The 22,580-nt window shown below is 38.1% G+C and overlaps 1 protein-coding gene across 1 annotated transcript in view; it reads right to left on the bottom strand.

Moving 5' to 3' along the window:
• LOC147005967 (uncharacterized) overlaps positions 1 to 22,580 on the bottom strand; it is a 59,193-nt gene that overhangs the window by 12,158 nt on the left and 24,455 nt on the right. The window contains exons 5-12 of the mRNA XM_085831203.1: positions 21,954 to 21,989; positions 20,919 to 21,052; positions 15,257 to 15,449; positions 10,138 to 10,216; positions 6,565 to 6,647; positions 3,129 to 3,252; positions 1,264 to 1,554; positions 252 to 454 (exon numbers count right to left, since the gene is read on the bottom strand). Coding sequence (XP_085687329.1) covers positions 252 to 454; positions 1,264 to 1,554; positions 3,129 to 3,252; positions 6,565 to 6,647; positions 10,138 to 10,216; positions 15,257 to 15,449; positions 20,919 to 21,052; positions 21,954 to 21,989 — 1,143 coding nt within the window. The remainder of the gene's footprint in view (positions 1 to 251; positions 455 to 1,263; positions 1,555 to 3,128; positions 3,253 to 6,564; positions 6,648 to 10,137; positions 10,217 to 15,256; positions 15,450 to 20,918; positions 21,053 to 21,953; positions 21,990 to 22,580) is intronic.

The following is a 22,580-nucleotide window of genomic DNA, read 5'->3' as shown; positions in this document are numbered from 1 at the left end:
AAATTTCCAATGCTATCCCAAGCTTATACTATTATTAAAGGGAAAGAAAGTTTCATTGAACTTAGCCCTGCAGTTGGGGAATGCTGCCTGTCCTACACAAGTGTTTTAATGGGAAGTACATTAAGGATATTATTTCTGGAAGATAATATTCTTTCAGATCCTAATAAGCACGTGAGTCATTTCACTACAGAATACAGTTTAAATTCAATCCACTGGCTTTCTAGGCTTCTAGACTTACTGCTCTGACTTACTTTTCAAGTTCATATTTTAACAATTCTTCATTTTTCAGTTCAGCTGTACAGAGTTTTTTCTGTAGTTTCAGTTCTTTTTTCAAAGAAATTGTATTAGATTGTATGTCCACCATCTCAGCCTTAATATCAGTATTTCTGCACTCCATTGACAAGATATACTCCTGTCTTTCATGCTCTTTCTGTTGGTCATAGGCAGCCACTTCCTAAAGAACATTATAAAGACACATTTTAAAATAGGACATCCAAGGAGGGTTCAAAGGGTTTAGGAAGAGTGGTTGGTTTGATCAAAATACCCAGTATGCATATTTGAAATTACCAAGATCAAACCAAATGACTTCAAATAAAAGAAAATTCTGTTTAAATTACAAATATCACTGTATTTATTCTAAATAAAGGAAACACTTATTTGAAACATAACTATCCAACAAATTATTGTGTAATTTTCTTTACATTTCAATCTACAAGGCAAAGAATATTTTAAGTGAAAGAGAAAGGGGTAGGAGTTCAAATACTATTCAACAACATCAAGTGCATTTAAGCAGAATTTTTTAAAGAATTCTTCCTGTGGTGCTGTAGACTGAACCCAGGGACTTGTGGATGACAGAGAGCTATCCAACCATAGCACTACATCCTCATCCCTGACGTATCCATATAATAATTCCAAAATTAATAATATAGTACAATTTTATAGTAAAGCATGGAACGTATAAACAACTGAAGTTCATTGTCATATCCACATCACAATTATTTTCTTTCTCACAATTTTTCAAGTAATCTCAAAGATCACATGATTCCCTATTGAAAACAGGAATTCTGAAAGATGAATTCTTTTTGCGCTAATAGACAAATCTAAGATGATTATCAATAAAAGTGGATCGTTTCTTTTTCCAAAAATCTACAACAGAAGTTGCCATGAAACACAGAAGAAACACATACAATCATAAACACAATACATTGAAAATGAAATTTGAGGTGGAGTTAATTACAGCACATGACAGATGACTGTATTCACCTGTAATAATCGATTCGCTTTGTTTATTTCTTCTATTACTTGACACCTGTGTTGCCTTTCAATGGCTTTTCTGTGCTTTTCTACCTCACTGAGCTCTACCATGTTCTGGTCCATATGGGTTTTTAGGCTGAGTATTTTCTCTTCATGCTGTTGTACTTTGTGCTCTAGCATCTCACACTTCTCCTGGGGTGCTGCCATCTCTGCTGACTTCTGCTGCAGGTCATTATTTTCATCGTTCAGGCATTTCCAGTGGGATTGTGCTTGTTGTAGTTTTGTTTCCATACTTTCAAGCTGAGTGAAAACAATTAATATTGTCTAGTCATGCAGCAGGCAGAAAAAAATAGCACACCACCAATAGCAATTTCAGCATGAATTCAATTGAATTCATCATGAATTTCAGCAATTTCAGCATGAACCCAGACTTTACACATGGTTTGCAAATTCACACCTTCATTCATTACATTAATGAATTATTGATAACATTAAATCTAAAAAAAATCCAACCAAATAAAACAAACAACAGAGAGAGAGAGACAGAGACAGAGAGACAGAGAGACAGAGACAGAGACAGAGACAGAGACAGAGACAGAGACAGAGACAGACAGAGAAAGAGAGAGAGAAAGAGAGAGAGAAAACCTATAAACTGTTTTCCCAATCAGATCAGGAAAACTCCCTAAGCATTAATTATCAGGTACGTAAGTGATGTTCTTATCTGTCTTTTAGCTAATTTGGTATGACTGTCAAATCATTGTGTTTCTTAAAACAGGCATTTCTTTAGGTTTTTTTTTTTTTTATAATCGGTTTATTCTGGTTTATGCATGAAAAACCCTACCAAATGAAGGTACATAAAACAACATGAAGTATTATAGACCTTTTTGTTAAATTATATAACAATATTCTGTTTCATAAGATAGTGGAAGGTACTGTCAGGTGACATGTGGATTAGAAAAAGGCAGCAAGCATATAGAAGTGAAACTAAGGCTGGGTGGTGGATGAGTAAAGTTTGAAGTATATTTTCCTATACATGAACTTAAAAGTTGAATAAATCAATTTACTAATTACTAGTACTATTAAATTAATAAATTAAATAAAAACAACTAATTACAAAAATTAATTGAAAATTAATTTTGACAACATAAAATATACATTCAATTTTAAGAACAAGCATTTATTTCTTCCTCACAGATAATAAAAGGCAATTTAACTGGAAAACTCATTTGAAATGGAAAAAAAGTAGTTAAATAAGAAAAATAAAGCTAGAGTATATATCCCTTCCAAGAAATGAAGAAAATACAAGCTTATATTTAATTTGAGAAAATTGGATTTATTTTCTCTTTTCCAAGATTCCTAAAGTTTACTTCTCCTTGATTCTGTGGAAAAGTCCATCTCATCTCCTTCTAGACTGAAATTTTTTTCCATGTCATAAAAACTACTTTTGAAACTTATTGATTCCAACTATATTTGAAAAATTATTTATCTTTGATGAATCAAATCTCTGAAATTTAGAGGTATACACAATGATGTCTTCATATGAGTTTAAAAATTATTTCATGAGTCATGATCAATAAAATCCAGACTGAACCATATTTTTTCAATAGAAGGAGGAATATGCACAAAAATTGTTGTTTCTGGACTTATAGAGTCTGGAACTTGGTTCCTGTGACTCAAGTTTGGGCAGGAGCATGCATACCAAATGGGTTTAGAACAGCATAGAAATTTTAAGACACAAATAGGACACATTTTCAATCTAAAGGGACAGTTGTTTTTTTTAATATGACCTCAAGTTTTCAAAAATTTCCAAACTCTTTATATTTACATTGTACTAAATTAGATGATTTTTTTATCCCAAATTAATTTAAATGTACCTCCTCTCTTAGTTTAAACACCATATTTTCACAGAGAGTTGTACTTGAAGCTCTGGAATCTGAAAACTCTCCATTTTTATGTGCATCTGAGTCTTCCTCCATCATTGTGCACAGATTCTCAAACCTTGAAAAATATGTAAAACAAGTAAGGTATTATTATTATTGTATGTGTCTGTGTTCATGTGTATTTGTATTGTTTTTTGAGGCAATCTGTTTTTGAACACTCGATCCTCCAGACTACTTCACAAGTGTTTGGATTATAGATATGAGAATATGCCTGGCTAATAACTGGAATTTTTAAATTATAAACATTTACTATATTTTATGTAGGTAATATGTTTTATCATATGAAAGAAAAATTTATGTTTATGAACCATTCTCATAAATATGATTCTGTGACTACTTTAAAATATTATGAGATTGAAACCTGAATTTTAAAATAAAAATGTAGAAATATAAAGGGTAAATAAAGTATTAATATAGGAATCATAAGTAGAATTGTAATAAATATCATGTATTATATTTTCATATATCAAATTAATCATTTACTTATTATTTTCTTTTTGATTTGACTGTGTATGTGTGCGTCTGTGTGTAAATATGTTCGCGGGAATGCAAGTGGCCTCATTGGTCAGAAACACTGAAATTTCAGAAGCTGAGTTATAGGCAGTTAGATGCTACTTGAAGGTGAATGCTAGGAACTGAAATTAGATACCAATATTCTGTTGGTTAATTTTGTTGTTGTCTTGTTTTGTTTTTGTTGGTGCTGTTCACTTTTATCAAGTTGACAGAAGCAAGTTTCATTTGACAAGAGCGAAACTTTACTGAGAAAATGTATCTATCATACCTTTATGTAGACATGACTGCACGAACATTTTCTTGTCTAATGCTGGATGGGGAGGAGGCTCAGATCACACATACACACAAATGAATACATACATCCAAGACACACAAACACATATAAATAAAAACAATGCATTCCACATAGTGGAACCAAGTATGTAAGCACCTTGGTTAAGTTCCAATAAACAAATTAAAATTTAGAATGATGACAAAAAAATGTCTTTTAGGGATAACTGGGGAAAGAAGAGAGTCCAGGCAGTGCTTTAAGATATAGGTGGTCAAATCTAGAAATACAGGAAAGACTTGAAAATATCTATGGTAGTTTGAAGAAGTGTTTGAACACTTGGGCTCCAGTTACTGGTGCTGCTTAGTCAGGTTGCAGAAACTTCAGGAGGCAGAGGCTTTTTGAAGGAAGTAGACCATCGAGGAGGGCATGATTTATACACTTACCCCACATCCTAGTCCCTTTCTCTGTCTACCTGCTATGAATGTATGGAACTGTGGTCAGCCAGCCTCCTCTTTCTGAAGTCATGCTCTGCTTTCCTAGCTATTGTGGACTCTGTCCCTCTGGAAATATACACCGTTTATTCCTGAAGTTGTCTTTGGTCATTGTATTTTATCTTAGCACCAGGTGAGTAACTAATACAAGTTTTTAAGAAGAAATCTAGAGACCAGATAGTGGAGTTTTCTTAGTACAGTTTTCACAAAATGCAGAAGACACAATATTGTATGCATAATGTTAAATCACAGGAAATTATTAGTTATACTTCAGAGAAATCAAAATTAAAATAAAAACAAAAGGAGCCTGCTATTTAGGAGACTCAAAAGTTATGAGAAATTTTGTATTTTTTTTCAGGTAATAGAAATACAAGTCCAAAGTTTTTCATGTTATTTATCATTCTGTATATTCATTCATAGACGGGGAGGGAGGGAGGGAGGGAGGGAGCAAGAGAGGAAGAGGGAGAGAAAGGGGCAAGGAGGGAGGGAGAGAGAGAGGGAGGGAGACAGAGAGGACTTGAGGGAGGGAGAGAGAGAGGGCTTGAGGGAGGGAGAGAGAGAGAGAGAGAGAGAGAGAGAGAGAGAGAGAGAGAGAGAGAGAGATCTGCTCTATGTCTGTGGATTCTGTATTCAGGACCTCCAAAAGATGTAAACTAAGACTTCTCCTGTGCTAAGAATGAACAGGCATTTGACAATGTTCCGAAAATAACAGAGCATAATAGTCATTGAGCGATATATTAGTTATCCAGTTAGGGCTCTTATTGCTGTGATGAAACACCAGAACTGAAACATCTTGGAAGGTAAGGGTTAATCTACTTTATACTTCCAAATCACTGTTCATCATTGAAGGAAGTCAGGACAGAAACTCAAGCTGAGCAGGAACCTGGGGGTAGGGACTTGTGCAGAGGCCATGGAAGGGTGCTGCATACTGGCTTGTTCAGCCTGAATTCTAATAGAACCCAGGACCACTGACCCAGAAGTAGCCCTACCCACAAGGAGCTAGGCCTTCCCACTTCCATCACTAACTATAAAAATGTCCTACAAGCTTACCTACAACTAGATCTTCTGGAGTCATTCTCAGTTGAGGCTCCCTTCTCTTAGATGACTATAACTTGTGTCAATTAGACATAAGACTAGGCAGCACAGAGGCCAGAAAGGAAAGCTGCTTATGGGATTGCTGCTCATATTTTGTGTGACCTGATTTCTCTTATACCGCAGGATCACCTGCCAGTGGTGGAACCTATCTGCAATGATCTGATTACCCCACACTCAACAGTAATGAAGAAAATATCTGCACAAGCTTCTCTATAGGCAAATCTTCATAAAGGCATTTTCTCAATTGTGATTCTCCTTTCTCAGGTATGTCTGGTTTATGTCAAATTTACAAAACCAACCAGGACAATTAGTGATTACGTATAATTTATAGATATCTTAAATAAAAAAAGATACAGGTTAGTTGTTTTACATGAAAATTTAATACTTGTGGATTTTGAGCTCTGTTGGATACCATGGAACTATTCCTATATAGAAGATAAGTCACATGTATGTTACTTAGTTTATATAAACCTAAATGTATATTTCTTAAAGTTTTTACCTTAGCTTCATCAGGTTGAACCATGTTTATATTTCATGCATATTTGGATTATGAACATGGAAAATTAGTATATTTTTCATGAGTCTATCTGAATAAAATATCATGACTATTTAAATGTGAAAGAAAACCCAATTTGCCCATGTAAATTTTGATCTTTTATAATAAGCACACAAACAAGATATAGGTATTAATGTGCTGAAATATAGAATGAAAGAACAAAGACATATTTCAAAATACAAATCCAAAATACATTAGGAAGATTACAGTTGACATTAGAGAGCACTTTCACTGTCACTTATTGTGGTAAAAATCATCACAGATATGAGTAAATAATATTTGCCTTCCAAAATTTGAATTAATGTTATCAGTTTCTTATATGAATTTTAAAATAGATCTGCTTGTTTTATTATAATCATGCAGATATGATAGAAATTTATATTTAGGTTTTGGTAAAATCACTCTTTAATCATGGGTGAGTGCTTTGGCAAATGAATGTCTTACCTGGCTATTTCTTTGTCTAGTTCAATAGTTTTCCTTTTCATTTCATCCAAAATCTGTGTCAATGAATGGTACAACTCTTCAGACTTGGAAAATATATATGAATAAAAATTTAAATGTAGAGATCCACTTTTCTTTCTTAGAAATATTACTTACCATGCATAATATGCTTAGACAATTTTAGAAAATATTTTATGAAATTGATACCTATGAATAGAGATTTCAAAATAATTGTTTTTACAACTGTCTTATGTGTATGGGTGTTTTGCAAGATGTAGTTCTGTAGGCTCAGGTCTAGCTAATGCCAGACCTGAGGAGAAGAGGTTACCAGATCCCAAAAGAGCTGGAGTTCCAAAAAACTGGGCGGTGCTGTGTGGATGCTGGTACCTGAACCCAGGTTTTGTGTAAGAGCAGCAAGTGCTCTTACACACTGAGTCATCTCTTTGGCCCCCAGTAATAACCTTTTACAGAAGAGCTCAGATATATGAGATTTTCATTATGACATCTTCTGAAATATAAATTTACAATTTTTGTTTGTTAAACACAGCAAGTTTTTTTCCTAGCTCACTAATGTAGCCCTCTTTCTGGGACTCTTCCTCTGGCTCTTCCTCAGTAAAGGGCACCATGTTTCTCTATTCTCTACTATACACCTTAATTCTAGGATTCTGACAGCACCTCCCAGGTTGAAGTCCCCCTCTCTTCACACTCTAACCCTCTCTCCCTCAAGACTCACCAGGGTTCTGCTATTAGAAGTGTCCATCTTCCTTGCTTGCCACAGTAACATTCCATCCTATTACCATATTCCAGTTGCACAAACAGAGTCCACACACCCACTTTGAACTCTAACCTGTGGTTCCAGGACTCCATAGTTCTTCCCAGGCAAAAACTCCACTCCCCACTCTAACCTGTGAGTGTCATTCCCTGGAAAGAGCTTGTGAGTCACTGGCAGAGTTATTCCATGACCAGTAGGAGCCTGAATTCTATCTTCCTTTGTGTACACTAACCCTCCTACTTCCTTTGGGTACACTAACCCTCCTATTTCTTCAGGACCACCTTTACCATTGTTGCTATTATAATTAATGGTCCTAATTATTGCTCCTTCCTTGGCTATCCCAACCCTACTAAGTCTCCAAGACCATTACCCTCAATACTGAAGTACTCAATGCCTCTAAACATCATAAGCAGAGATCTCACACTTTCAACCCTCAACCTCCCAGGACTTATGGCACTCACTTGGCAGAACTCATCTCCTGGTTTTGCTGTGTTCTTACCTTTCCCATCATCTGTAGACACACATGGATAGTTGCTCTTCCTCAGCAGAAAGAATATTCATACTCCCATCCCTATGCTACTTGGAGATAAAGACCCTATGACCCTCTTGGAGTGCCAACTGGTTCTGCTGGTCTGGTCAAGCCCTCGTTTCTCATCACAAAAGCACCCTAGCCCTGACATTGCCAGGAACTTTGGGGAGGATCTTCTTTACTCACAGTGTAGGGGTTGGGAGATGCTTGTTTCTTGGGGAGAGGCACTCTTAAGAGGCAAGACCTATTGGGAGTAGATTGGCCTTGTTGGAGGAAGTGACTCACTGTGGCAGTGGGCTTTGAAGCTTCACCCATTTCTGAAAATAGCTTTCTCCTAGCTCCCTGATGATGCCAGTCTTCTGACAGATTTTGGATCAAGATGGAGAACTCTCAGCTCCTTCTTTAGCAAAATGCCTGCCTAAACACTACCATGCTTCATGCCTTGGTATTGGACTGAACCTCTGAACCTGTAAGATAGTCCCAAAGAACTTTTGTCCTTTATAAGTGTTGCCATGGTCATAGTGTCTGTTCCCGCAATAGAAACCTTAAGACATGCAAAAAGTGGTTTTGCCTACTCTCTTCTTGGGACCTTATCCAATTCAACAAGACATGTTCTAATCTAACTCACCCCTAATAGCACCTGCTGGTGAGCTCAGAAGCCATCCCTTTCTCTGGCAGACTAAGCACCACTTGGGTATCCTGTTCACAATTGGCACTGAGTGACTGCAAATGTGAGCTTCAAGTCAATCCACACTACTAGCCTTGACTTCTTATCTCAAGTCTCTCTATGCTTGTCTCCTTTCTCTTTCATTTCTCATAGAAAATCAGAGGCACCAGGGATGTGAGAGGGTCCCAGAACATGATGGGGATGTCTTTAGTCAAAATGACCATCAGTGGGGAAATGGAACCTGAAGAGACCACATCAAGTAGATAGACATGTTCCTGAGCTGAGGGATTTGGCAATCCACACATCTCAAAAATTTTGTCCCAGAATTGTTCCTGTCTAAAGAAAATGCAGAGACAAAACTGGAGCAGAGACTGAAGGAAAGGCTATCCAGATTTAGTCCCAACTTTACATCCATCTCATACACAGATACCAAACCCTAACAGTATTGATAATGACAAGATGTGCATGCAGTCTGGCATAGGTGTACTCTGAGATGCTCTACTAGCATCTGACTGAGACAGATGCATATATTTACACCCATTGCCTTGAGCCTGGGGTCCCCTATGGGAAGAATTAGGGGAAGGACTGAAGAAGCTGAAGGGGATTGCAACCCCATAGGATGTACATCACTATCAACTAATTGCACACCTCAGAGCTCCCAAGAACTAAGCCACCAACCAAAGAGCATACAAGGGCTAGTCCATGGCCCCTGCTACAGAATTGCCTTGTCTGGCCTCATAGTGAGGGTATGGGCTTGTTCCTGTGGATGCTTGATGCCCTAGAGAAGTGGGATGCAAGAAGGGTGAAGTAGGAATGAATGAGTGGGTGGGGGAGCACACTTTTAGAGGCACAGGGGAGGATACAGAAGTGGGGTGCTCGTGGAGGGGGTCCCAAGAAGGGGGATAACATTTGAAATGTGAATAAATAAACTAATTACTAAAAAAGAGAGGGAGAACAAATACTAAAACCTTCCAAAAATGTCGTATGGTAGCCTGATACTATAGAAGCTTCCTAAGGTACATACATAGACCCGTGTATAAAAAGAATGAAAAAAAAGTCACCCTACATGTTGAAATATAACATGTTGAAATCAATAATATAACCTGGAACCATTGTTCCCACTAGCTATCTAGCCTTCATAGTGCTAGGGAGCTGCAATGCATACTGCTAGAGGAGAAAAGAAATCAGCAATCTAACACAGATGTGAACCCTGCTGCTTACAACTGACTAGCATTGCAGGACATAACTGGTGGTAAATAAGACTCTTGAATATCCTGAAAATAATTGACCATTTTCTAATTGGATGTAAGGCCCATTCTATATGTCACACCCAAACCTGGAACCTTTTTCTGAGCCCAGAACCTGTGACTAAATGGATGATATCCTTAGTGGAGAACCTACTACTAATGCACTGCTACATGGACAGAGAATTTAACTGATACTTAATGACTCCTAACAAATAGTAACAATATGAACACATCAAATGTTTGAACAGGGAGAATATTTGTATCTCCTAAAGTGTGGTTATATGGCACTGCTGGACACAGGAAAATTTCTTTTGAGTCTCACAGAATTAATACAAAATGGACTTCACAAGTGTGCACTTACCGGGGTTCTTGGAAGCTGTTCATTCTCTTTTGCTTGGCGTTGTTGTGCAGCTTCTAGGTCTGAATTTTCAGCTGTGAGCCTAAAAAATGTTTTAGAATGATTGTGCATAACTGGCCACATTAGAAAATACCAAATGAGTTTCTGAAAAAACATGTGAAAGATTACACAAATTCTGAAATTTTGAAAGATAGTGATTTGGAAACTGTATCACTTTTTGTGTGCCCCTTTATCTGTATAAACGTTAGCAATAATTTGAAGATATGCACAGTTTTTGTTTTTGTCTTAGTGGGTATTAAACTTTCATGCATACAAAGCATACACACATTGAGTGAGAACCATCCACCAATTTAAACTTTGAACTTTAAGTAACTAAGACTAGAATTTTTTCCTGATTTCCAAAGTATGTAATTACTATGAATGATGCAATTTCTCTTTCTTCATTGCTTTCTTATAAACAATAGAGCTATTCAGCACAGTGATTTCATTATAGACCTCTGTGAGTGACTCTCATATCCCAAGCTCTTGATGCAAAGTCTGTGTGTTCATAAAATACCTCACGCAATATAGTCAGTGCCCAGTGGTTCTGCTGCCAAAGACAGAAGGCTGCCATCTGATCTTTCCTGACAGATAGACCAGAGGTTCTCTGAAATGCTGAGCCAGTATCATTTATTCTATCACGCTGACTTCTGAGCCATTACCTCAGTAGTGAGGAAAGTGATTAAAAAGGAAGTTGGTGCCACATCATCTCTTCTGTGATGAAAGTGCCCATGTGCTTCTCTTAGACTTGGAGACTTGATTTGTGAGCATTTGGAAAACCTGGGAGCTGTGGTTTACAGTTGGCTCAAAATAAGGCTGGACTAATGAACCACTCTTGCATGAGTTCATAAGACAAGAACTCATTTACAACAGTGCAGATCATGAGCGTTCAGGTAGAATAAAGTACTCTTCTATAGCGTGGGCCCGAGGCCATACACATTAGATTCTGTCCTGGAGTTTAAAAGTAGTCAATCAGTTTATTTAGTAGAGGAAATATTCCAAAAATCATTAGAGTTCAGGCTATCACATTGTTAGTGCTCATGGTTTTAGCTTTGCTTACAGTGATATTCGAAAGTAAAAAGGGAGAACAAGTGGGTCAAAAGTGTGCAGTTTAGTAAAAAATGGCGTGTCATCCTGGTGTTTATACAAGATGGTGAACCAGGTAAAAGGCCCAGCCACACTGAGAACAGGTTAGAACAGTTTGCATTAAGACTGCTGCCTTTGAGACAAGGCCAACCTTCAAAAGTCCAAGCCTAAAAGTAAAACAAAGTGCCAATGCATTCTTTAGGATAGCAGTGACTCTCAAGGGCACCATGAGAAATCCTCTGTGACACTTTGCTACAAAAAGCCAGATAGGGAAGTGAGTCTGGAGGTATGGCTGCCCTGTGACCACAGGCCTGGGCAGTACTTGAGCTGCAAAAATCACTTCGTAGTAACCATTCTGGTGATGGTCTTGCAGTGTATGTCAAAATACAAGCGTAACATGGCAGTGGTGGGATGAAGTCATATTGCAGAGAAAAGCCAGTAAGGCAAGGCCATGTGTAGCTAGCTGTTAGAGTTCAGATAGAGGACATCTGAGTGGTTTGTGTGTTAAGCAGTGTAGGTGAATCCTAAGTTGTCAGACACTAAGAAGTGATAGGATGATGCAGGTGTCAGGAATAGGAGATTTTAAGTGAGAGAAATATCAGCAAATAAGTGGAACTGTCCCAAGAGTCAGACCACATGTGCTACAAGGCACTGCAGAGGCAGGCCTGCCCAGTCCTGGTGGAGCGTAGGTGGTACCCTAGACTGTGTATATGGAGCATGTGTTTCTTACGTTTGTCCTGCTGGGTTTCAATCTGCACTTGGTATAACATTCATTAATATTTCTCTATTATTATCTTTTGGTATATGTTAGGTAATAGACATGAAAACCTATGTAATTTTCAAATTTTTTGAAGTTTTATAAACTAGGAATTGGACTTGAGGTTCAAGGGTAAACTATGGATGAAATATGAATAATATGGAAACTATTAAGATTATCTGGCTTTGAACTTAGACTAAGTAAATTATACATTCTGAGATGGCCTCTGGCCTGTGGGGGTCAGAAGCAGAGGGTTACAGTTTGAATCTCAAATAGGCACCATGTTTTAATGTTTTGCAGTTTTACCCCTAGACCTATTCCATTGACTTGTCCAACATGATAGGCAGAATGTCTCACACCCTATGAACCCCAATGAACCTTTGTAAAGAGCCAGAAAAATTAACTTTTTTTACATTCTGGATCAAGATGTCTTCCCCACACATTGTGCTGATGTTAAATTAGAACACAGCCAGGAATTTTTTTTTGCATGTTGCTGTGGCTATGTAAATTATAGTATACCTATAATATCATTCAGCAACTAGTAGGAATGTCCACAATGCCTAATGTCACATTATCTGTGTAATTTCAGTGATATTTAAGGACCCATAGTCAAGGACTACTGCACAGTCCTTGGATAAATTTGCAAAGTTTTAAGCAGGAAAATCCCCTATAATGACTTTTGTTTATATATATCCACCTCACTATGATTTAAACATACATTATGTACTGTGGCTCAGACAAGGTAATATTTGTGGTGTTGACTGTTTTGTCTGAGCAATGGACATGAAGTTTCTAACTCAAATTAGCAACTTCAAATGGAAATCCTTTGAAGACTACCCATCACTGTGTGAGCTACAAACAATAACTCTTGTGTCCATTAATATGATTGCAACTGATCATCTTTTAGGTAGTGTGACAGTGAGTTTACATACATTGCACTGAGTCATTTATTATATGACTTGAAAGTGAGTCATGACAGCATATGAGAAGCATGAGGCCCTGAACACACCACACTACATCATGAATGTTCACAGATTCCATTGAGCAAGCCATTTTGTACATTTGTAAAAACGTATGGGTTATGGTCTTTACTGCTTTGCTGGAATAATCATGTAACACAGTACATTCAGGATCTCTCAGCTTAAGCAGGAGGTAATGGATAAGACCATGGGAAGTATCACAAGCACTGATGTGAAAATAGGATACTGTGGAATCAATATTCCTTAGTCAATTAAAGTCAGTTCTCATGCAGTATTATTTTAACATCCATGGTGGGAAATACTTATAACTGTAGTACCTCAAAGTGTAAGGCAGTTTAGTTCAGTTCCTTCACCTATTTGATTGTGTTTTTCTGTATTTGTTTAAGGGATTAATGTGTTTCCTCTTTAAGGGCTTCTACTTGTTTACCTGTGTTCTCTTATATTCTTTTAAGGGAGTAATTTATGGACTTAAAGTTCTCTATCATCTACATGGGATGAGAATTTACATCTGAATATTGATTATCAGATGTGTTGGGGTATCCATGGCTTGCTGTGGTGGGAGGACTGAGTTCTGATTTTGCCAAGTAGTATTGATTTCTGTTGCATACGTTCTTCTGCTTGCCTCTGACCATATGGTTATCTTTGGTGTTAACTGGCCTCACTGTCTCTGACTGGAACCTGTCCCTCCTGGAAGCCTGTGATCCTGTGATTTAATGATCCTGGATGTGTCAGAACTCCTGGGGGTTAAGCTGCATCTGGGTGGGGCTGACTGGGTGGGGATCCAGTGTACAGGTTCTGCTCAGAGAACAGGTGCAAACTGGAAGGAGCATGGATCTCTGACTAGGGCAGGTCCTAAATTGTAAACTTCCTAATCTTGTGACCCTTTAATATAGTTCCTCATATGGTGGGGACCCCAGGCTATAAAATTACATTTATTTCTACTTCATGATTGTAATTTTACTATTTTGTGTATTGTAATTTATGTATTTCTATGTATTGTGTGTTTAGTTATGTAAATATTTTCTAATGGTCTTAGATGACCCATCTAAAAGGGTCATTTAACCCCTAAAGGGGTCACATCCCACAGGTTGAGAAGTACCAGTGGTGTAGAGAATGAATAATTAAAATAAGTTATCTAAAAATGCCAAGGAATTAATAAAAATATTAGTTTTAAAGTTATTCTGTTCACACAAGTTTATGCATTTTATAAAAGTAGACTTTAAACTTCATATAATTATCCACCAAAATGATTCACAAAGTAATAAAGCACATTGAAGTATTTTTCAAGCATTTTGCACATTAGAAACCAAAATCATATAGCCCATTTCCAATGCATTCTCACAATTTTTTTATTTCTATTTTTTTCAGAATTACTCTGTCAATTATCATATAATTTTACATAGCCTTAAAATTCCTTGATAAATCCAGTAATTAATTACAAAGTATCAAATGTCTCTCAAATTTAAATTTTCCTATGACTTAATGTTGAATAATCTATTTAGAAAATCATGTTTTACTTTGCTCATGTCAGTATGAAATAATATCTAAGCTTATCTCTGTGAAAGAGGGATATCTTACTATTTTATTTAAAATTCTAGGTTCATTACAAAGCAGCATAATACTAAATGAATTTTTCTGGATTAAGAAAACTATCATTTCATATTCTATCAGTGGAATTTTAAACTAATATAAATTTTGTTTGGAGCAATTATATCAGTGAAGTCCTTTAATATGATTTATATCCTTTAGCTAAATGAATCAATTTTAAAGAACTTATTCAAATGTGTATTCAATAATTCAATATTTATTGAAGCTTTTAAGAAAGTGTATTCTTTGCAGCATAATTGTAAAATACATTTCAATACTTTAATTATTGTCTCATAAAAATGAAATTTCTCTGTAGATATCAAAAGTATGATTTCAAAGGATATATACATATATAATTATGGAAAATAGTCATAATTATGATATTTGTTAATTGCATTATTTTCACATTCCACAAGGCTAACAATTATCTCATTTATCCACAGAGGCACCCAGACAGTCACCCCAAAAATCAACCAACTGAGTCCAGAAGATCACAAATTCATGGCTTCCTAGACTATATAAGGATATCTATCAAAAGTAATATAATAAAACCCAAATCTGAAAAGTTTTTTCCTCTACAGAGCACTTAAAAAGTTAGTGAAAAACTACGAATGTTCTATTTATCCTCTAATGTAAACAGTTAAAATATTTCTCAAAAATTGGAGCATCATACCTCATATTGCATATCTCTGCTCCCAACATAATCTTTTGAAACTCAATTTGAGTACTTTCTTTTTGTACTGCAATAATAGAATTTTGTAAACTTTCATTTTCTTCTGTGATTTGTTCACAATTATGTTTTTTAATTTCCATTGATTTTTTATATGAACAAACTGTAAACCAGACTTGCACTAGGCTGCCAGAATCTGTATTGGATAAAAAGCACAATTTAAGTACTGCAGCACTTTTCATGAATAAAACAGAATAGAGTTTCACATAAACATATGGTGCAATGCAGAAAGGTATACTGAGGACACAGTGGAATACATGGTACAATCTACAGATAAAAAGAGAAGACAGTTAAAGTATTTTGCCTAAAACCAAATAGAGAAGAGAAGAAAGACATAAACACAAACATTACAGACTCTGATGATACTGAAATCAAACACAGTTTTAACGTCAAATAGGCATGCAGGAATATGTCCTAATGGAAGAGAGGAATAGGCATGAAGTGAGAACAAGAAATAGCTGGTCAGAGTGTGAGGAGGCACATTGCCAGTGATCTACAGCAAGTGCCCAGATGCAACTGCCCTCCAATTCCACCCAAGGTCAAGTAAAAGGTGCTGATTTTGATTCCTACCTCAAACAACACAAATCAGGAAAAAAAATGTGTTTTAAAAACTGAAGATTACATACTTTAGACATGTCAGAAATTGTTAGCTAATAAACACTAAAATAGTTAGATGATATTACTCCAATTCTCTATCTCTATGCTATGAGATAGTTCAGACTAGGTTAGAACAGAATGAGGACAAAGCTGTTCTGACTCCGCCAGACTCCTGGAGCTGAGCTGGTGAATAAGGCAGCCAAAAATCACAGGTCAGAAGTCTGGAAAAAAGACACAAAGAAGAGACGATGCTCTGGGCATCTCACTAGGCCATTGTGAACATACTACAGAGCACACAACAACATGAGTACTCCAGGAAATATTCTGGGGATTAGACACTCAGTGTCTCACACAATTAAAGGAGACCATCGGGTGTCCTCACAGTGCCAGGAAGAGGGCAGGTCTTCCCATATGCCAAACTGAACCAGGAATAATTCACAGAACCATAGTTAGCAAAAAGCAATGTCATGCTTTAGTAATGGAGAATAGGCAATACACTGGGCACATCCAAGGTATAGAAAGGATAACATTTGCTGTGGCTTACCTAATGAATATACAAACAACAAAGGGAGGATCAAGCTGTCTATAAGCAATATAAAATGCATATATAGAATTCAGAAGAAATGGATAGGATGTAATGGAGAAAGAAGAAAGAAATAAAACAAATATTACACACTCAAATGATAACCAAGGATAGCAAAAACTCTTCTCAAGGATAATAGAACCTCTAGTGGAATTACCATACCTGACCTAAAGCTTTACTACAGAACAATTGTGATAAAAACAGCATGGTACTGGGATGTAGACAAATGGAATAGAATTGAATACCCAGAAATAAACCCACACACCTATGGTCACTTGATGTTCAATAAGGGAGATAAAACCATCCAGTGAAAAAAAGACAGCATTTTCAACAAATGGTGCTGGCACAACTGGTGGTTATCATGTAGAAGAATGTGAAATGATGCATTCCTATCTCCTTGTACTAAGGTCAAAACTAAGTGGATCAAGGAGCTCCACATAAAACCAGAGACACTGAAACTTATACAGGAGAAAGTGGGAAAAAGCCTTGAAGATGTTGTCACAGGGGAAAATATTCCTGAATAGAACAGCAATCAATGGCTTGTGCTGTAAGATCGAGAATTGACAAATGGGACCTAATGAAACTGCAAAGCTTCTGTAAGGGAAAAGACACCGTCAATAAGTAAAAAGGCCACCAACGGATTCGGAAAGGGTCTTTTCCTATCCTAAATCAGATAGAGGAATAATATCCAAAATATATAAAGAACTCAAGAAGGTGGACTCCATAAAATCAAATAACCCCATTAAAAAATGGGACTCAGAGCTAAACAAAGAATTCTCACCTGAGGAATACGGAATGGCTGAGAAACACCTGAAAAATGTTCATCATCCTTAATCATCAGGGAAATGCAAATCAAAACAACCCTGAGTTTCCACTTCACACCAGTCAGAATGGCTAAGATCAAAAATTCAGGTGACAGCAGATGCTGGCCAGTATGTGGAGAAAGAGGAACACTCCTCCATTGTTGGTGGGATTGCAAGCTTGTACAACCACTCTGGAAATCAGTCTGGATGTTTCTCAGAAAATTGGACATGGTACTACCAGAAGATCCAGCAATACCTCTCCTGGGCATATATCCAGAAGATGTCCCAACCAGTAAGAAGGACACATCCTGCACTATGTTCATAGCAGCCTTATTTATAATAGCCAGAAGGTGGAAAGAACCCAGATGCCCCTCAACAGAGGAATGGATACAGAAAATGTGGTACATTTATACAATGGAGTACTACTCAGCTATTAAAAAGAATGAATTTATGAAATTCCTAGGCAAATGGTTGGACCTGGAGAACATTATCCTGACTGAGGTAACCCAATCACAAAAGATCTCAAATGATATGTACTCACTGATAAGTGGATATTAGCCCAGAAACTTAGAATATGCAAGATATAAGTTACAATTTGCAAAACACATGAAACTCAAGAAGAACAAAGACCAAAGTGTGGACACTTTGCCCCTTCTTAGAATTGGGAACAAAACACCCATGGAAGGAGTTACAGAGACGAAATTTGGAGCTGAGACATAAGGATGGACCATCTAGAGACTGCCATATCCGGGGATCCATCCCATAATCAGTCTCCAAACGCTGACACCATTGCATATATTTGCAAGATTTTGCTGAAAGGACCCTGATATAGCTGTCTCTTGTGAGACTATGCGGGGGCCTAGCAAACACATAAGTGGATATTCACAGTCAGCTATTGGATGGATCACAGGGTCCCCAATGGAGGAGCTAGAGAAAGTACCCAAGGAGCTAAAGGGATCTGCAACCCTATAGGTGAAACAACATTATGAACTAACAAATACCCCAGAGCTCTTGACTCTAGCTGCATATGTATCAAAAGATGGCCTACTCGGCCATCACTGGAAAGAGAGGCCCATTGGACTTGCAACCTTTATATACCCCAGTAAAGGGGAAAGCCAGGGCCAAAAAGTTCGAGTGGGGGGGGTAGGGGAGTGGGGGGTATGGGAGACCTTTGGGATAGCATTGTAAATGTAAATGAGGAAAATACCTAATATAAAAAAGGAAAAAAAAAGTCCTTTAATCTTCAAATCACCCAGAGGGGCACAGAACAGTGCCCCTAAATGCCTTACATAGAAGAGACTGTGCTGCCTGCTTGAGAATGTGTTGCACTCAGTACTAAGTGGCATGCCTTCATCAGACCCTCCCCACAGGTCTGGGACACAGAGGAAGAGGAGGTGGAAAAAGTGTAAACCAGAGGGAACTCCAAGGAAACATTGTTTCCCAAACACAGCAGGACTGTCACACGTGTGAACTCACAGAGACGGTGGCAGTACACACAGGGCTTGCATGAATTCAAGTCCCAGTGCTAAGAGAGGAAAGTGGGCAAAGGCTCCTCCTGTCAAGAAGCTATCTGCATCTGATGCTTGCAAAGGAAAAATCAACTTTCTCCAATAGTCTCATGGGATATATTCACCACACTAGAAGGACGATCTCATGCTAGGAGTAGCTGGCCAACACAAAGCAAACTCAATTTTTTTTTTTTTTTGTAAAATGGTTTCTTATTTTTGTGTTTTTATAGGTTTTATATTTGTGTATTGTGTGTTTCTTTCTTGAGTTAGCTTTTTTTTTTTTTTTTAAGAAAGAGACAAAATATTTCGAGTTGGTTGAGTAGGAGGGTGGGCAGGGTTGGGTGAGTAGGAGGGTGGGCAGGGTTGTGTGAGTAGGAGGGTGGGCAGGGTTGTGTGAGTAGGAGGGTGGGTAGGGTTGAGTGAGTAGGAGGGTGGGCAGGGTTGAGTGAGTAGGAGGGTGGGTAGGGTTGAGTGAGTAGGAGGGTGGGCAGGGTTGAGTGAGTAGGAGGGTGGGCAGGGTTGGGTGAGTAGGAGGGTGGGTAGGGTTGAGTGAGTAGGAGGGTGGGCAGGGTTGTGTGAGTAGGAGGGTGGGCAGGGTTGTGTGAGTAGGAGGGTGGGTAGGGTTGAGTGAGTAGGAGGGTGGGCAGGGTTGAGTGAGTAGGAGGGTGGGCAGGGTTGGGTGAGTAGGAGGGTGTGCAGAGTTGGTTGAGTAGGAGGGTGGGCAGGGTTGGGTGAGTAGGAGGGTGGGCAGGGTTGGGTGAGTAGGAGGGTGGGCAGGGTTGGGTGAGTAGGAGGGAGGGCAGAGTTGGGTGAGTAGGAGGGTGGGCAGGGTTGGGTGAGTAGGAGGGTGGGCAGGGTTGGGTGAGTAGGAGGGTGGGCAGGGTTGGGTGAGTAGGAGGGTGGGCAGGGTTGGGTGAGTAGGAGGGAGGGCAGAGTTGGGTGAGTAGGAGGGTGGGCAGGGTTGTGTGAGTAGGATGGTGGGCAGGGTTGTGTGAGTAGGATGGTGGGCAGGGTTGTGTGAGTAGGAGGGTGGGCAGGGTTGGGTGAGTAGGAGGGTGGGCAGGGTTGGGTGAGTAGGAGGGTGGGCAGGGCATAGGAAGTGTTGGAGAGGGGAAGCCTGATCAGAATATAGTGTATGAAAAATATTTTTCGATAAAAAAGAAAAATGTTTTGTAAAAAAAAAAAAGAAATGAGATTGAGAGCACTTGAGGAAGTTGCATTACAGGAACACATACAGATATGCAGCATACGCACATGCATGTGCACTCAAACACACACATATACAAATACATTAACACCCTCACCCCACAATATTGCAAATCATTGGAGCAGATAAAAATTAGATACATCAACCTTAAGGAAGCTAGCTCAGTGTATTCTGGTGTTTGCTGTGCAAGCATGAGAAATTGATTTCAAATCTCTATACAAAAATACATATGACTCACATGTGCCTGTAAGCCCAGCCTTTGAGAGCAGCAAACAAGATTATTAGTGCTGGTGTGCCAACCTACCTTCAACCTCAATGAGATACCATCTCAAAGGAATAAACAGGGTAATGATAGAGCAGGACACCTGAACTACTCCTCTAGTCTATGCATGCAAACAGATGCTCACACCGAGGTATACACAAACACACATATATGCACACACACACTTAATAAAAAATCAAATATTTTTTAAAGATTATAGAAGACAACGTTAACATAAGCCAAGTATAAGAGAGGAGCCAATAAAGCAACAGCTGTAGTCTTAGAGTGTCTCCTCAAACTATCATATGGCAGAGCCATCATGGAGGGATTCAGCATCCTTTAACAAAGTGACTCCAGAGAGCTGCTTCAATCCTCCAGCCACATGAAGAAGTAACGAAAAGGCACAGCCCACCAGCTTACTGTATTGGCTAGCTGGCCTGTTCCATTTTTTGTAACACATGAATCTAATGTAACAACCCCAAAGTCAGAGTGTCATGCTTGCTTAATGAAGCTCAGAAGGCTTGGTGGCAGTGCATGCGGTGACTAGTTTCCTTTTCTTTGATATCAAGCATGCCTGTGTCATGAACAATACTCTAATTCACACTCATCAATACCACACACAGAGGCTGCATGCAAAACCCCTACCTTTACTCTGCCTCCTGAGCTGTTCAATAAGTTGCAGAATAGTGTCGAAACTGATCATCTCACAGTCTTCTAAGTTTCCCTCACATGGTGATATTAGTTTGTTAAGGTCAACTATAAGATTTCCTTGTTCTTTGTCACACATAAGATCTCCTTGTTCTTTGTCAAACACAAGATTTCCTTGTTCATTGACCTACAAATTGAAAAATAGCAATTTCAGATTCTTCATGTTGTGTACCCCATATACTAAATATAAAGAAGAGACAAATACTCATGTTTTACATAAGTAACAAGCAAGATGCTTCTGAAAGACCTAATTTTGACAGGAAAGACACCTTTACTATTGGTGAGTTTTACAAATGTTTTGGGAAGAAATATTTGAATATAACAAAAGAATCTTAATTTTTATTTTATTTTTCCTATATTTCTTTTTTAATTTTTTTATTAGATATTTTCCTAAATTACATTTCAAATGTTATCCCCTTTCCTAGTTTCACCTCTGAAAATCCCAGATCCCCTCCCATCTCCCTTTCTCCCCAACCCACCAACTCCCATTCCTGGTTCTGGCATTCCCCAATTCTGGGGCCTAGAGCCTTCCCAGGACCAAGGGCCTCTCCTCCCATTGATTACCGACTAGGATATACTCTGCTACAAGTTCCACCATGGGTTTTCTTTGATTGGTGGTATAGTTCCAAGGAGTTCTGGCGGTACTGTTAGTTCATATTGATGTTCCTCCTATGGGGCTTCAGTCCTCATCAGCTCCCTGGGTATTTCTCTGGTTCCTTCATTGGGGACCTTGTGCTCTGTCTAATGGATGACTGTGAGCATTCATTTCTGTATTTGCCAGGCACTCACAAAGCCTCACAGGAAACAGCTGTATCAGGCTCCTGTCAGCAGGCTCCTGTTGGCATCTGCCTAAGTGACTGGGTTTGGTGGCTGTTTATGGGGTGGATCCCATATTTCTAACTCACTTTATAATGTATTAGTTTGACTTTTATGCTGTATCTTAATAAATATGATTTTAAATTAATTTCCCATACCTCTTCCTTTACATCAGAAGTTTTCTTTGAAGACCTACAAAAAAATGATATCCTTTCAGATGAATATTAAATTTGTAAAATAAAACACACAAAAAGTTTATTTCCCCTATCCATAAAACTTACCAGGTATTACAAATAAAGTTATTTATTTCCTACAAAGGAAATAAGCTTTGGAAAAAAAGAGGAACATTGATATACATTTTATACCACTACTATAATCATAAAAAGATGGAAATTACAATTGGAGACACAGCTCCAGTTAACAGCAGGTACAGCTTCTGCACAGGAGGAGTTGAGTGCAGTAGCCAGGACTCTGTGTGGCTGTTTGGATCACAACCAACTCTAACTCCAGCTCCAGAGACATCTAATACCTGTGCCTTCTTCAGCCACCTCCACACATCTGCACACTTAACTACAAGCGCAAACATGAGCATACAATTTAAAATAATGATGATAATATTCATTTTTAAGTAATAAATGTAAATCCAGTATTATGCTCGTTAGGATAAGGGGAAAAACATAATATGTGATGCTTTGTTTAATAGAGGTAAATAGACCAACATTTCCAATGTCATTCTCCGAAAAATAAGTCTCATATTTAGTAAAACCTACTTTATTAATATTA

The sequence above is a fragment of the Mus caroli genome, unplaced genomic scaffold (assembly GCF_978045245.1).
Source record: "Mus caroli unplaced genomic scaffold, Mus_caroli_1 scaffold_2, whole genome shotgun sequence".
Lineage (NCBI taxonomy): Eukaryota > Metazoa > Chordata > Mammalia > Rodentia > Muridae > Mus > Mus caroli.
Note: the sequence above shows the minus strand (reverse complement) of the source record. Positions and strands in the feature narration are given on the sequence as shown.